The sequence below is a fragment of the Nyctereutes procyonoides genome, unplaced genomic scaffold, assembly GCF_905146905.1.
Source record: "Nyctereutes procyonoides isolate TBG_1078 unplaced genomic scaffold, NYPRO_anot_genome, whole genome shotgun sequence".
In the NCBI taxonomy this organism is placed as follows: domain Eukaryota; kingdom Metazoa; phylum Chordata; class Mammalia; order Carnivora; family Canidae; genus Nyctereutes; species Nyctereutes procyonoides.
The window spans coordinates 49447316-49464328 of NW_026575052.1; the positions used below are offsets into that span (position 1 = coordinate 49447316).

Below are 17013 nucleotides of genomic sequence, written 5' to 3' on the forward strand. Positions count from 1 at the left end.
CACAAAAATACTTTTAATTCTTTTTTTAATACTTTTAATTCTTAATTTCCAATCTGATTTATTTTCTTTTTCTTGCCTAATTGCCCTGGCTAGATTTCCAGTACAATATTAAATAAAGTAGTGGGAGGAAACATCATTGTTTGTTCCTCATCTTTGGGAGAAAGTCTTTTACCATTAAATATGAAGTTAGCTGTGGGTTTGGGTTCTTATTATTGCCCTTTATCAAGTTGAGGACATTCCCTATTCTTCCTAGTTTATTGAGTGTTTTTATCATGAAAGGTGTTGAATTCTGTTAAGTGCTTTTTCTGTGTAAATTGAGATGATTGTATCATTTTTCCTTTTTTGTTAATAAGGTGTATCATACTAATCGATTTTCATATTTTATTTTATTTTTTTAAAAACAACACTTTAGTTTTTAAAGATTTTATTTACTTATTCATGAGAGACACAGAGAGAGAGGTAGAGATGTAGGCAGAGAGAGAGGCAGGCTCCCTGAGGGGAGCTCGATGAGGGACTCAATCCCAGGACCCTGAGATCATGCCCTGAGCTGAAGGCAGATGCTCAACCACTGAGCCACCCAGGCACCCCTGGTTTTCATATTTTAAACCAACTTTGAATTTCTGGGATAAATTCTACTTGATCATGCTGTATAATTCCTTCTATATGTTGCTGGAGTCAGTTTGCTATTTTGTTTATAATTTTTGCATCTATATTCATAAGGGATATGGTATATAGTTTACTTGTATTATCTTTGTTTTTAGCATCAGGATAATACAGAGCCCATAGAATGAATTGGGAAATGACCCCTGTTCCTCTTTTTATAATTGGATTTGTGAAGGACTGATGTTAGTTTTTTAAGCATTCAGTAGAATTCTCATCCAGGAACTTTCTTTATGGGAAGTTTTGATTACTGATTAAATCTGCTTGAATAGGATAAGACATCTAAGATGAAAAAAATCCATTTCCCCAGAGATAAAAAAATTTAGGCACAAAGAAACCCCACTTCAAAATGACAATATTTAGACAACATAATTTTAATTTTTTATAAACTGCCAATTGTTTTAGAAGTTGAATTTCTCATCAAAGCTCTTCCTCATAGACAATCTATATTAGCTGGAGACAACTGACTTCAGAAATCTGAACCCATTTGTCTCTGACATTCCAGTCAGAAACCTCTCACATTAATAGTTCTGCAACTAAGTCCCAATGATGTTGACATCTCCCAAAGGCTCAAAAAATGGCATTATGAGCAGTAGTCCACTGAAGGTTGTTCCCTGTTCATCCTCCACAACTGAACATCATTGAACAGGAGCAGAGAATTGAAGAAGAAGATGGCTGAGTCAATTCCGTGATCATGAGGACAGAGAATCTATAAGATGAGTACACGTCTGAGGAGGTTCAGTGAATGACAGTGAATGAGGAGGTTCAGGCTGGGAAAGGTCCTAGACCATGTCAAATAGAGGTGGCTTCTAGTCCTTAATAACAATATTTTGTGCCTGGCTGTGACTATCAGTCTAGAGCCTAGATATGCTTCACTGCTCCATACTTACAAGTTGTGAGCCCACATGCTAAACATCAAGTACTATGAAGCTTTGCATCATTATTATAAAGATCCTGAGTTCTAACTCACATTGCCATCCAGATTACCACCGTGTTCTATGTGGCACCAGCTCAGTGCATAAATATTTGCAGCAAGTTTCCTTGGTCATCTAGCACTACCATGTGCAACACTGTAGAGCATGCAACTCTTGATTTTGGGTGGTGAGTTAGAGTTCCATGCTAGGTATAGAAATTACTTTAAAAACATAAAGAATTGGGGATTCCTGGGTGGCTCAGTGGTTTAGCGCCTGCCTTTGGCCCAGGGCGTGATCTTGGAGTCCTGGGATCAAGTCCCACATTGGGCTCCCTGCATGGAGCCTACTTCTCCCTCTGCCTGTGTCTCTGCCTCTCTGTGTCTCTCATGAATAAATAAATAAAATATTTTAAAATTAAAAAACAAAAAATAAAGAAGTTTACAGATAAAAGAATGACAACTATACTGATTTCATACTTTTTCACAACAGTGTTGGATACCAAAAGAATAGAAGGAAAATGAGTTTAAATTTAATAATCTATGTTCAACCAAACTATTGGCTAAGAATATTCATATTAGACATAAAAATAACTCTGAATTACAACTAACAGATTTCTAGCTTTAAAATATATAGCAATCTACTCTGAAAAGCAAGAATAAATAAAGAACAAAAGTAGTGGGATATGGCAGAACACTTTGACTTTTTTTTTAAAAGTCTTCATTTACAAGGAATTCATATTTAAGGATTAAGGAAGATTTATAAAGATTATGCTAGCTTGGGTGCCTGGGTGCCTCAGAGGTTGAGCATGTGCCTTTGGCCTGGGATTGAACCCCGCATCAGGCTCCTTGCAGGGAGCCTTCTTCTCCCTCTGCCTATGTCTCTGCCTCTCTCTGTGTGTCTCTCATGAATAAGTAAAGCACAATTTTTAAAAAATTATTTCTAAAATTACACTAGCTTATATGCTTCGGTAATTTTAATAACTGATGTTTGAATATAGTTTAGATTTAAATGAACTTAGATAGAAGTTTGAAATTTTCATTTCTTTTCTTGAAGTGTTAAAAAATAGATTGTAAATGTCAAGGAAATATTTCAATTATTAATGAATGTATGTGTTTTCAAAGAGGAAAACTGAGAGTGCACACTATCCAGAATTACATTTTGAAACTAAATTCATGCTTGGCTATTTTAAAGTTTATTCAAAGATTTTCAGATCTTGCAAATTTCATTTAATTTTGATACCATGAAGGCTAACCAAAGTTCAATAGAATAACCAATTAGAGGCCAGAGAATTCAAATACTGACTTCAGGAAGCTAATTTGATGAAGAGAAGGTCTGAGAAGTTGACACTGCTTTTATAAATCATTTGTATTTCACTTTTTCTTTATCCCTGAAATCAAAGATGTGAACAAGCACAACTGGAACCCAAAGAGAGATTAATACATTATTTTACAATTCTCTTAGTTTCCAGAAATCTCAACAAATGAAGGAAGACCAGTAAATAATATGTTGGCTCTATGGAGATCAGAATTCTTTAGCCCCAGCCCTTTCTGAATGTAGCTAGTTCTTCTGAATTTCACTGTACAGATAAGTTCCAAGTAAACAAGTTCTTGAAAAATTCATTGACTTCTCAAATATTATTAAAAAATTACTCATTCAACAAATGTTATTGAAGCATCTACTATGTGTGAGGCATTGTGTTATAATGCTGGAGATGCAATTCTGAATAAAAGAGAAACAGACTCTACTGATAATTTCCATAGAGTCTAGTTAGGTTATTTAGTGTATTTGGGGGGAGGGGCCATTTTAATTTCCTTTACTTTTTGAGAATTAGAATATTAGAGATCAATTTGGAAATAATTCACAGTAATGAACTTATTAGTCCTCATAGAAGACTACTAAAAATTATCATTAACATTGGAAGTCATCCCTTTCACCTTGTACCAGACTTTCAGTATAGGAATTCCAGAAAGTAGCCACAATAGATAGGACTATACCTATGGTACCCTCTTTGTCCTCTACTTAATATCCAGATAAGGTAGTTTTTGAACATTATCTTCAGATGAAAGAGTAAAAGGTTTCCAACAGCCCAGAAATAAAAGCAACTTTGAAACAAGATTAAGGTGTCATTGTTTCTGATCTTCGAATTTAGTACAGAGGATCTTTTCTGGCTTTACTAAATTCTGTTCACTTTCTCAACAATATGTAAATCCAATGGATCTACCAACTAAGTTATTACTAGTATCTATTCTTTTGTCTTCCAGATCCAAATGAATCATCAGCTTACAATCTCTCCAACTTTAGTCCCAGATCATATACCATATTGGCTAAAAACAAAAACAAACACACAAAGAACCTGTCTTCTATACCTTACACAATGGCATATTTCCCTAGCTCTGACACTACCAGTACTAAGCCAGCCAAATAAAGAGAAGTCTTGATATAGTTCTTTGCCTTTTTCTTCTCTTAATGAAAATTCAGCTAAATATGAAAAGAAGAAAAAAGATCTGACTAAAAGAGCCAGATTCAAACATCTCTATAAAGTGCTTCATCAGTGAAAGGAAATATTCTTTTTCCTCTGATTATTAAGGACTCATGCATTTGATTCTCAGTTGTACAAAATGACAGCATTTATAACTACACTTTAATGTATGATTAAAGGAAAGTTCAATCTTAAATTCTTTTTCTCTTTTGGGAATTTTCAAAATCATTGAGAAACTTCACTTTACTCTCTTCTAGTCACCAATTTTCAGTTCTTGGAAAGTTCTATCTCTCTGGAAGAGAAAATGCCTCTGAGAAGAAAATTGATTTTTTTTTCCTAATCAACGTCTCTAATTGGGGACTAAATAATTTGTCACTTATTTTTTTAAGATTTTATTTATTCATGAGAGATACACAGAGAGAGAGGCAGAGACACAGGCAGAGGGAGAAGCAGGCTCCATGCAGGGAGCCCGATGTGGGACTCGATCCCAGGACTCCAGGATCACGCCTTGGGCCGAAGGCAGGCGCTGAACCGCTGAGCCACCCATGAATCCCTAATTTGTCACTTAAATATAAGTTTTTCTTTTTCATCCAAAATAGGTATAAACTGTGATGTTTTGGTTGCTTCTAGATTTTATTCATAGGTGTAGCTAATTTAGATTTTCACAATGATATTCCTCTCCTTTAGAACTACCTCTTCTTTAGAACTACCTCTTCTTATACACCTTTTACTTACATTATAGGGGGTGAATGCTGATGTGGATGGACAAAGTTTATCCCAGAAGGACCATATATAATCCTGAGTAATCAGGTTGAAATCAGGAGGAGGGAACCAAGATGGTAAACAAACAAACAAAAAATACATATATCATATATATATATCATATATCATATATCACCATCTAAATACCAAGTAGGTATTAAAATTATTTTTCTTAAAAGATTTATTTATTTTGAGAGAGGGAAAGATAGTGGGGGAGAGGCAGAGAGAGAGGAAGAGAGAACTCCAAGAAGACTCTGAGCATGGAGGTGGGGCTCGATTTCATGACCCTGAGATCAAGACCTGACCTAAAACCAGCAGTCAGTGGCTTAACTGACTGGGCCACTCAGGCACTCCTAGATATTAATTTTAAAAGCAGGATTGGATGGGACACCACATTTACCGTAAAGCATTTAGAAATCATATATGCATGTGCTTTCTTGAAATTTTTTAAAAAAATGACTCTTGGGATGCCTGGGTGGCTCAGTCGGTTGAGCACAGGACTCTTGGTTTCCGATGAGGTTATGATCTCAGGGTCCGGAGATGGAGCTGGGCCTCCAGCTCCCTCCTAAGCACAGAGTCTGCTTGAGATTCTCCCTCTCTCTCCTTCTCCCTTTGGCCTTCTCCCCACTCTCTCTGTCAAATAAATGAATAAATTTTAAAAAATGACTCTTGGATTGATAACATTTAGATCTCAGAATTTACAAACTAAATTGTCGTTGTATCCGATGCCTCACTAACAACATTTTCGTGCAAAATGAAAAGGCACAATCTATTGTTCAAAATGCTCTAGGCTTAATTATTTTTCTTCAGTCATCATAAGAATACACTAAGCAAATCAGAGTAATATGCCTCATAGCCTATATTTTGTGTGCATTTTTGTCAATGTAAATCAATATAGTATTAAATATTAATTGCAAATGTCAAAACAGAAAGTAAACTAAATGTATTACTTTCATTTGACTACTATGTCCCTAAAAACATGTTGTACCTTAAAGAAGGTACATCTTAAAGAAGACACATTTTTGTATATCCACAAACTTCATTAACTACAAAGCTGCTTTAAGTATATTGTAAAGAACAAGATGTGACTGTATTCAACAGGGTAAATTATAAGATTACTGGTTTGGAACTCTACATTTCTTTGGATGTAGAATTTAAGATGAGTTCCTTAAAGTAAACCTGTTTGAAATCATTAAAACAAAATGAATGTATTTTTGCTCACCTATTAGAAAAAGAGAAGGAGGCATTAAGACTGCCTTATAGGACAGAAAGCAGATGAAAAAAGAATATGCAAGGATTACAAACAACACAAAGTAAAATCAACATATAAGCAAAATGTTATATCAACGAAAGATTCTTGATTTCAAAAGAAAACAACCACAGCCAAACAACTTTTTTTTTTTACTATTGTGTAAATGAAACCTAAACTATCCATAAAAGTAGAGCTTTGCTTTAGTCTCACTCAGTATCCTGAAACAGACCACTGGGAATAACAGGCTTCAAGAACTTGAACTCGCTGGTCCCAGTCCCTCCCGTCAGACACACCTCGTACTGGTAGCTCTGGGACAGGGTCCCCGCGCCGCTGACGTCCACCAGGTGGCCCGGAAAGTGGCCCTCGGGCACCGCGCAGCCACCCCCCGACGCCGCCCCGCTCCTCCTGCACAGCCGCACCGCCACGAACGCCAGCGCCGAGCACAGGAAGAGCGACGACACGGACGCCAAGGCGATGACCAGGTAGACGGTGAGCGGGTCGGCCCGGGCCTCGGCCGCCGCCACGTCCGGCAGCGGCAGGTAGGGCTGCGAGAAGCCGTCCACCAGCAGCACGTGCAGCGTGACGCTGGCCGACAGCGGCGGCTCGCCATTGTCCTTGACCAGCACCAGCAGCCTGTGCTTGACCGCGTCGCGCTCGCTCAGCAGCCGGGCCGTGCGCACCTCGCCGTTGTGCGCCCACACGCCGAACAGCCCGGGCTCCGTGGCCTTGAGCAGCTGGAACGACAGCCAGGCGTTCTGGCCCGCGTCGCCGTCCACCGCCACCACCTTGGTCACCAGGTAGCCCGCCTCGGCCGCCCGCGGCACCAGCTCGGTGCAGGGCGCAGAGCCGTTCTGCAGCGGGTACAGCACGAAGGGCGCGTTGTCGTTGTCGTCCAGCACCAGCACGCGCACCAGCGCCTGGCTGCTCAGCGCGGGCGAGCCGCGGTCGGCCGCGCCCACGCGGACCTCGAAGGCCTGCAGCGCCTCGTAATCCAGGGACCTGAGCGCGAACAGCTGCCCGTTGTCCGCGTTGATGGACACCAGCGAGGCGAGCCGCAGGTGCGGGTCCCGGGGCGGCAGCAGCGAGTAGGTGACCTGGGCGTTGGCGCCCGCGTCCCTGTCGGTGGCGCTCACGGTGCCGATGTGCAGGGCGGGGCTGTTGTTCTCGCGGACGCGCAGGGTGTAGGTGGTCTGGCTGAAGGCGGGGGCGTTGTCGTTGACGTCGGAGACCGTCACGGTGATGTTGTGCTGGGTCTTCAGCCTGGGGGTCCCCAAGTCACTGACGGTGATGGTGATGTTGTACTCCGCCTGGCTCTCTCTGTCCAGCGCCCCATTTGTTACCAAGGTATAGAAATTCTCTTCTGATGGTTTGAGGTTGAAAGGGAGATTGCTCTCGATGGAACACATAATTCTGCCATTGTCTCCGGAGTCTGGATCAGAAACACTGAAAACAGCCACCACAGTCTCTGGTGAGTTCTCAGGGATAGAGCTGACTATTGAGGACAAGGTCAGTTCTGGTGGGTTGTCGTTCACATCAACCACCTGAACTATTACTGTTGTTTTTCCTGAAAGGCCTCCGCCATCCTTGGCTTCTATGTCCACTTCATAGGTATTCATAACCTCATAATTCAAATATTTGACTAGCTGGATATCACCAGTAATTGGATTTAGCTGAAAAGTTTTGCGAATTTCTTCAGAAGCATGAAAAAATGCATATGAAACTGTCCCCAAATTTCCTGTATCTAAATCAGAAGCTGAGACGGTGACAAGAACAGAGTTAATGGGGCTGTTCTCTAGAACTTGAACCTCATATAGTGACTGTGTAAATTCTGGGGCGTTGTCGTTTATGTCTAAGACCACAATGTGAACCTGGGCGATCCCCGACAGGGGTGGAGAGCCACCATCCAACGCGGTGAGAGTCAAAATGAGCTCTGGCTGCTCCTCACGGTCCAGCGCTTTGTCCAGCACTAGTTGTGGATACTTTCTTCCATCCCTACGACTGCGTGTGAGAACGTGGAAATGGGAATTAGGAGTGATCGTGTAGTTTTGGAGACTGTTTCTTCCCACATCCAAGTCCTCAGCATTTCCCAAAGGAATTATGGTCCCTGGTGGCGTGTTTTCTAAGAGTTTCAGCTGCATTTCATGTTCAAAGAATACCGGGGAATGGTCATTTACGTCTATGACCTGAAGCTCATTTGTAATAAACTGCAAAGGGTTTTGCAGTAATATCTGAAAATGCAGTACACAGGGCTCCGTGGGGCCGCATAGCTCTTCCCGGTCCAATTTCTCATGCAGGAGCAGATCGCCGTTCTGATGGTTGAGCTCAATATGCTGTCTGTTCCCTTTAGACACAACCTGGGCTCCCCTCACAGCCAGTTCCCCCACCCCTAGCCCTAGATCCTTTGCTAGGTTGGCTATTAAAAAGCCCCTCTCCATTTCCTCAACCACGGAGTAGCGTCTTGACTCAGACTCAGCCAGAGACACACCCAGAAAAACAAAGAGAAATAGAACTTGCCTTTGTCTAAGAAAGCTGTCGCCTCTGGCCTCCATTGCGCTTTCTGCCATGTTCTTCCCGGATATATTGTCAAGCTAAGCCTCCGGCAGTGCCAACAAACGCAGTCTTGTGCCTTTCAACCCTGGAAGAATGTCTACGAATAATCCTTTCCAGATTTGCTCATATTTGCTTGCTTAAAAGTCTGCCCAGGCTCACAATCCCTAGTTTCCCGAACCGGATCGGTGCCTTAGAGCCTGCGCACAATGCCGGTGGTTAATTCGCCTTCTTAGTCAACAGCGCCACCAAGCGTTCGCTGGTAACTTAAAAACTTAGAGAAGGAGTTTTGGAGCAGAGTATGTGTTTTGAATTTTTTTTTGTTTCAAGATTTTATTTATTCATGAGGGGTCCTGGGATCGGGTCCCACATCGGGCTCCCTGCGTGGAGCCTGCTTTTCCCTCTGCCTATGTCTCTGCCTCTCTCTCTCTCTCTCTGTGTGTCTTTCATGAATAAATAAATAAATAATTTTTAAAAGATTGTATATATTTCTATATTTGATTTTTTAATCATTCACTCCTCTTATCGAACCCATTTAACGCTACTGAAGGAGGTTCTTGTGTTATATGAGTTAAGCAAACAGAACCTGGGAAAATGAAATGTGCCCTTAAAAAAACAACCACTGTCTCCGGTAGAGTCCTCATTTACATGTTTTTGCTGGATTTATAGATTTCGCTGCTAGGGCAACTCTTCCTGCCCTTCTGTAATTATCACACATAAATTTTAAAAGATTTTGCTCTAAATGATGTGCTTCATAGCCTACTTGTGTTTTTCTCTTATTTTCTAGATTTTGTAAAATGTGCATGAGTTGCATTTATAATCGGGGAAAATTCTATGAAAAGGTGATGAAAAATTACAGTAGATCATGTAATAGGCCACAAATGCCTAATTCTGGTCAAATCTTCACAATCATTCAAGGAACATCGATATTTGTCCTCTTCTTATTTCACAGTAATTTTACAATTACTGGTTTCATCTATATTAACTGTTTCATCTGTATAATTGTATTTTATCTGTGAAAACACATATTTGTTAAGTTTGTAGAAGTCAGGCATATAGTGGTAACAAGACAGATCATGTCTATATATCTTTTTTTAAAGATTTTATTTATTCATAGAGAGAGAGGCAGAGACATAGGCAGAGGGAGAAGCAGGCTCCACGCAAAGAGCCCTATATGGGACTGGATCCCAGGACTCCAGGATCATGCCCTGAGCCAAAGGCAGATGCTTAACCACTGAGCCACCCAGACACCCTAAGTCTATATATCTTAGTTTTCCATCTAATGGGATGGACAGACTTTATATGTCCAAACAACTGTGAAAACTGCGGAGGGCACTTGATGGGATGAGCACTGAGTATTATACCATATTTTTGGCAAATTGAAAATCAATTTTAAAAAAAGTGCTATGTAGGGGATCCCTGGGTGGCTCAGCGGTTTAGCGCCTGCCTTTGGCCGGGAGCGGGGTCCTGGAGTCCTGGGATCGGTCCAGTGTCGGGCTCCGGGCATGGAGCCTGCTTCTCCCTCTGCCTGTGTCTCTGCCTCTCTCTCTCTGTGTTTCTCTCATAAATAAATAAATAAATCTTTTTTAAAAAGTGCTATGGAGTAACTGTACTGAATAAACTGAAAGTATATAATAGGACCTAACTCAATGGGTGAGGAGTGAAAAAGTTTCATCAAGGTTGTGCCATTTAATTTGGAAGATGAAGGATAAGATGTTTGTTTTAAAGGCTAAATCTTACAGGCTAAGACTGTAAAATGGGAAGAATACATATATGAAAACCTGATATATAAAAGCCCTGAAACAGTATAAGTATTCTAGATAATAAAAGGACAGTGTATCCAAAACTTAATGTCTCAAGAGTAAGTAGGAAGAAAGGATGGAGAGAGAAACTGTTGGCAAATAACAGGTGCTTGGATTTTATTCTAAGAATGAAAGAAAGATATTGCAAAGTTTTAGGCAGAGAAATGAAACAACTCAAATACCAAGTGTTCAATCTAGCATCTTCAAATTATCAGGAATATACATGAAGAATAATTAGGATTACTCTTAATATTAGTAATATCAAAATAAGAGCAATCATAACTTCTATATATTTATATTATCTTATTTGATAATAATTTCAAGTTATAGAAATAGCTGCTATAAGCATTTTTGGGGAACAGAAATTATGTGACTTATCCAAGATCCAACTATTAGCAGTGCTCTATACTGCTAATCTCAAAAGGACACCTTTAAAATTCCATCAAAATCCTAGAGAAGAACACAGGCAACACCCTTTTTGAACTTGGCCACAGTAACTTCTTGCAAGATTCATCCATGAAGGCAAGAGAAACAAAAGCAAAAATGAATTATTGGGACTTCATCAAGATAAGAAGCTTTTGCAAAGCAAAAGATACCGTCAACAAAACTCAAAGACAACCTACAGAATGGGAGAAGATATTCGCAAATGACTATCAGATAAAGGGCTAGTTTCCAAGATCTATAAAGAACTTATTAAACTCAACAGCAAAGAAACAAACAATCCAATCATGAAATGGGCAAAAGACATGAAGAGAAATCTCACAGAGGAAGACATAGACATGGCCAATATGCACATGAGAAAATGCTCTGCATCACTTGCCATCAGGGAAATACAAATCAAAACCACAATGAGATACCACCTCACACCAGAGAGAATGGGGAAATTAACAAAGCAGGAAACCACAAATTTGGAGAGGATGTGGAGAAAGGGGAACCCCCCTGCATTGTTGGTGGGAATGTGAACTGGTGCAGCCACTCTGGAAAACTGTGTGGAGGTTCCTCAAAGAGTTAAAAATAGACCTGCCCTACGACCCAGCAATTGTACTGCTGGGGATTTACCCCAAAGATACAGATGCAATGAAACGCCGGGACACCTGCACCCCGATGTTTATAGCAGCAATGTCCACAATAGCCAAACTGTGGAAGGAGCCTCGGTGTCCATCGAAAGATGAATGGATAAAGAAGATATGGTCTATGTATACAATGGAATATTACTCAGCCATTACAAACGACAAATACCCACCATTTGCTTCAATGTGGATGGAACTGGAGGGTATTATGCTGAGTGAAATAAATCAATCGGAGGACAAACATTATATGGTCTCATTCATTTGTAGAATATAAAAAATAGGGAAAGGGAATAAAGGGGAAAGGAGAAAAATGAGTGGGAAATATAAGAAAGGGAGACAGAACATGAGAGACTCCTAACTCTGGGAAACGAACTAGGGGTGGTAGAAAGGGAGGTGGGTAGGGGGTGGGGGTGACTGGGTGACGGGCACTGAGGGGGCACTTGATGGGATGAGCACTGGGTGTTATTCTATATGTTGGCAAATTGAACACCAAAAAAAATTAAAAATAAATAAATTTTTAAAAACGTAAAGAAAAAAATAGATTTAAAAAATTCATATTATAATTTTAATAGATAACTCATCAAATAAACATTAATTATGTAAGAATTTAAACATAAACTGAAGAATATTAAGAATTAAAAATATGTCTTAATGTATGGATCTGAAATTGAATTTCAAGAAATAAAGAAAGTTGGATGAATCATTTAGGAAATCATACGACAGGGATGCCTAGGGATCCCTGGGTGGCGCAGCGGTTTGGCGCTTGCCTTTGGCCCAGGGCGCGATCCTGGAGACCCGGGATTGAATCCCACGTCGGGCTCCCGGTGCATGGAACCTGCTTCTCCCTCTGCCTATGTCTCTGCCTCTCTATCTCTATCTCTCTGTGACTATCATAAATAAATAAAAATTAAAAAAAAAAGAAAGGGATGCCTAAGTGGCTCAGTGGTTAAGCATCTGCCTTTGGCTCAGGGCGTGATCCTGGAGTCCTGGGATCCAGTCCCATATAGGGCTCTTTGCGTGGAGCCTGCTTCTTCCTCTGCCTATGTCTCTGCCTCTCTCTCTGTCTCTCATGAATAAATAAATAAAATCCTTTAAAAAAGGAAATTATACAAGGAAATTTAAATTATAAAATAAAAAACACAATTTCCCATATATATTCCTTATGCTAGAAGGCAGGAGAGGAGACTCAAATTAAGCAGGAAGACATAAAGGAAAAATACATTGAAGGAAAGAAACACCAGGAACTGATAACTCCATAATCTTTCAATAACAGTGATTAGTTCAATTAACAACCAAAAATTATATATATAATTCCTTATTTATCAGAGAGCACTGAATTCCAGCAAAATTTTGTTCTACAAGTATCTTAGTATCTTTAAATATCAAAATATCACAGGGTGAAATAAAGACACTTCTTCCTTAATAATTTATTCAAAAATGTTATTAAGAACCTATAACCTTCCAATTATTGTGCTAATCATACAATAAATGGGGAGTTATTGAGAAATATATTCAAGAACCTAAAAAGAAAAATGCTCTGAAAAGCCTAGGAAACTAAAAAGGGAAAAACAGAGGTAGTGCAAAAAAAATGGCCAGACTACAATAAATCTTTTCCCCACAGGCTTATTTCCAATGGAATCATAAATGCTCCAAAATTTTTGGAAAATGCAATGCCAAACTACATTTGAAGTTTTTAAGATTTGGTCAAGGACAAAGACTTGGATTTATTTCCTCAAATCTTTTGGGTATTAAGGATGTGCTCAAAGTTAACAGGTGGTTTGTAATTGCTAAAACTGGTATTTTTAAATGGGAATTGAAATGAACAGAGATTTAAAGAAAAAAATTTAATAGAAAGCATGAAGAATTACATGGCTTTGAAAACAACTAGACACATGTTATTTATTTAACTACATTAAAGAACATTAGTGGTTGATTTATTGAGTACTTTTGATGTAAATGGTTTGTACAATCCAACAGTCAAGGTTGTCACAATCTCTAATGAATCTTAATTTTCATTTATGAACACTTTAAGGAAGTACATATTTAGAAAACTGTGAGAGACTGCGTTGTTATTAATGAATATGCATAGCTTAATGGTTTTAGCCAATGTGGGTTAACAGAATAGCAGTAATACTAGTTATACCAGTCTAAAAGAATATACAAACACAAAGATCCTGGGTTGGAAAAAGAATAAATATTAAAATGTTTCAAATTTTAAATTCTGCAAAATTACATAAGAACTATGGAAGGTGAGTTTGGAAAAAGGCGCTCTGACTTAAAGAATAAAAACTTCTGAAAATACAAAATATACTTTCATAATTCAAGTTGAATTAAGTACAGGGAGACTAATCAACAAAAAGAAAACAAAGAAAATTTGCATTCCTATAACACAAACGAACCCCTTTAGAAACACCAGTAACGTGCACTAAATTGGAATAGGGTAGCTACTTAGGAAATAAAAGGAACCTTACAGGCAAGGCAGTAAAAAGGATTTTCTACAAATTAATTGAGACTAGGCTCAGTAGACTCTTATTAATTAATACTTAATTTTATTCAAAGCTATCCCTGAAACGGGTTTGCTTCACTAACCCTCTCCTCACCCAGACCAAGGAAATTGGGCACAATCGGCTTGAGGAACTTGAACTCGCTGGTCCCAGTCCCTCCCGTCAGACACACCTCGTACTGGTAGCTCTGGGACAGGGTCCCCGCGCCGCTGACGTCCACCAGGTGGCCCGGAAAGTGGCCCTCGGGCACCGCGCAGCCACCCCCCGACGCCGCCCCGCTCCTCCTGCACAGCCGCACCGCCACGAACGCCAGCGCCGAGCACAGGAAGAGCGACGACACGGACGCCAAGGCGATGACCAGGTAGACGGTGAGCGGGTCGGCCCGGGCCTCGGCCGCCGCCACGTCCGGCAGCGGCAGGTAGGGCTGCGAGAAGCCGTCCACCAGCAGCACGTGCAGCGTGACGCTGGCCGACAGCGGCGGCTCGCCATTGTCCTTGACCAGCACCAGCAGCCTGTGCTTGACCGCGTCGCGCTCGCTCAGCAGCCGGGCCGTGCGCACCTCGCCGTTGTGCGCCCACACGCCGAACAGCCCGGGCTCCGTGGCCTTGAGCAGCTGGAACGACAGCCAGGCGTTCTGGCCCGCGTCGCCGTCCACCGCCACCACCTTGGTCACCAGGTAGCCCGCCTCGGCCGCCCGCGGCACCAGCTCGGTGCAGGGCGCAGAGCCGTTCTGCAGCGGGTACAGCACGAAGGGCGCGTTGTCGTTGTCGTCCAGCACCAGCACGCGCACCAGCGCCTGGCTGCTCAGCGCGGGCGAGCCGCGGTCGGCCGCGCCCACGCGGACCTCGAAGGCCTGCAGCGCCTCGTAATCCAGGGACCTGAGCGCGAACAGCTGCCCGTTGTCCGCGTTGATGGACACCAGCGAGGCGAGCGGCAGGTGCGGGTCCCGGGGCGGCAGCAGCGAGTAGGTGACCTGGGCGTTGGCGCCCGCGTCCCTGTCGGTGGCGCTCACGGTGCCGATGTGCAGGGCGGGGCTGTTGTTCTCGCGGACGCGCAGGGTGTAGGTGGTCTGGCTGAAGGCGGGGGCGTTGTCGTTGACGTCGGAGACCGTCACGGTGATGTTGTGCTGGGTCTTCAGCCTGGGGGTCCCCAAGTCACTGACGGTGATGGTGATGTTGTACTCCGCCTGGCTCTCTCTGTCCAGCGCTCCTTTTGACACTAGTGTGTAAAAATTCTCAACAGAAGGTTTAAGCAAGAAAGGAAGATCATCTTGAATGGAACAAACCATTCTTCCATTGTCTCCCGAGTCAGGATCTGAAACGCTGAATACAGCAGTTATGGTCTCCTGCAAGTTTTCTGGGATGTGATCGATAAATGTTGACATAGTCAGTTCCGGAGGGTTGTCATTCAAATCCATCACTTGGACAAACACCACGCAACTTCCAGAAAGTCCACCACCGTCTGTTGCCTGAATATTTAATGTATAAGTCTGAATGGATTCGAAATCCAGTTTCTGCGTTAAAAAGAGTTCTCCTGACGTGGCATTTATTTGAAAAGTTTTGCGGATCTCTTCAGAGGCTTGGGAAAATACGTAAGATATTTCTCCATTGGTTCCAATGTCCAGATCTCTAGCAGAGACCATGGCAACTTGGAATCCAATGGGACTGTCTTCCAGGACTTGCACCTCATAGAACAGCTTTGTAAACTCGGGGGCATTATCATTGCTATCTAAAACTTCGATGCGAACCAGGGCAGTGCCAGATCTGGGTGGAGGCCCGCCATCCAGCGCTGTGAGAGTTAACCTGATCTCAGCCCGTTCCTCGCGATCCAGAGCTTTGTCCAGCACCAGCTGTGGTAATATGCCCTCGGGACTGTCTTGTAAATTAAGATGGAAGTGGGAATTGGGGCTGAGAGTGTAACTTTGGAGACTATTGCTTCCTACATCTAAGTCCTGGGCACGTTCTATTAGGAAAGTAGTTCCGGGATTGATACTTTCTGAAATTTTCAAAATTATTTCTTTGTCTAGGAAAACCGGGGAATGATCATTTATATCTCTAACCCGTAGCTCAGCCTGAAAAAACTGCAAGGGATTTTCCAATAACACCTGGAAAGGTAGCACACATGGCTCGACAAGGCCACACAGCTCCTCTCGGTCCAGTTTCTCATTTAACAACAAATCCCCTGTCTGCCTATCAAGCTGCAAGCGCATTTTTTTCCCTTTCGAAACCACCTGAGCCCCCCGTTCAGCTAGTTCATTTACCTCCAATCCCAGATCTTTTAACAAATTGGCCACAAAGGAGCCGCTTTCCATTTCCTCAGCCACTGAGTAGTGCCTAGGCTCCGAAGCAGCCTGAGCTACGCCCAGCAAAACAAAGAATATCAAGACTTGCCTTTGTTTCAGAAATTGTTCTTTTCCATCTCCAGCTTCCATCAGCTTCCGGTCTCCCAGCAAACATGACCCCATGTCGCCTTGCGTTGTTGCCAATTCTATCTCCTTCTATCTCGCAGTTACTGGGATAAGTGGAGACGCATAGGATCCTGATTTCCCGAGCAACCACCTTAGAAAGCCTCCCCTTCCTGCCGGTTTCTTCAGCAGAGCCTGGCTGGAAGGTTTCTTCGTTCTACTTTTAATGCTGCAGCGCCACCCCGCGTCCTTTCCGAGGGTTTATTTTACCCAAAACATTAAGAAAATCCTAATCCGTTCTTTCAGACAGATGGCAATCCGAACGGAATATTTTCATGTAGTGTCTCAAAGTCTTATCTGCGTTTCCAAAGACTTTTTTTATTGCATCCTTAATGACCATGGCAAGCATTGACCAATTTCCATTCCAGTTTTCTCACAGATAGAAGGCGCTTTTAAAAAATTGGGGATCCCTGGGTGGCACAGCGGTTTAGCGCCTGCCTTTGGCCCAGGGTGCGATCCTGGAGACCCGGGATCAAATCCCACGTCGGGCTCCCGGTGCATGGAGCCTGCTTCTCCCTCTGCCTGTGTCTCTGCCTCCCTCCCTCTCTCTCTCTCTATC

The 17013-nt window shown here is 42.1% G+C and overlaps 2 protein-coding genes across 2 annotated transcripts; both read right to left on the reverse strand.

Annotated features, from left to right (window-relative positions):
• Window positions 1-2634: 2634 nt before the first annotated feature.
• On the reverse strand, window positions 2635-8805 carry PCDHB3 (protocadherin beta 3). Its single transcript, XM_055332339.1, has one exon. The coding sequence runs from the start codon at window positions 8629-8631 to the stop codon at window positions 6274-6276; it is 2358 nt and encodes a 785-aa protein (XP_055188314.1). The 5' UTR covers window positions 8632-8805; the 3' UTR covers window positions 2635-6273.
• A 4622-nt stretch (window positions 8806-13427) lies between these two features.
• LOC129513731 (protocadherin beta-2-like) lies at window positions 13428-16547 on the reverse strand. Its single transcript, XM_055332010.1, is given in 2 exon segments — window positions 13428-14074; window positions 14076-16547. Coding segments are annotated over 2 exon segments (2418 nt in total). The 5' UTR covers window positions 16455-16547; the 3' UTR covers window positions 13428-14035.
• Between the last annotated feature and the right edge of the window lie 466 nt (window positions 16548-17013).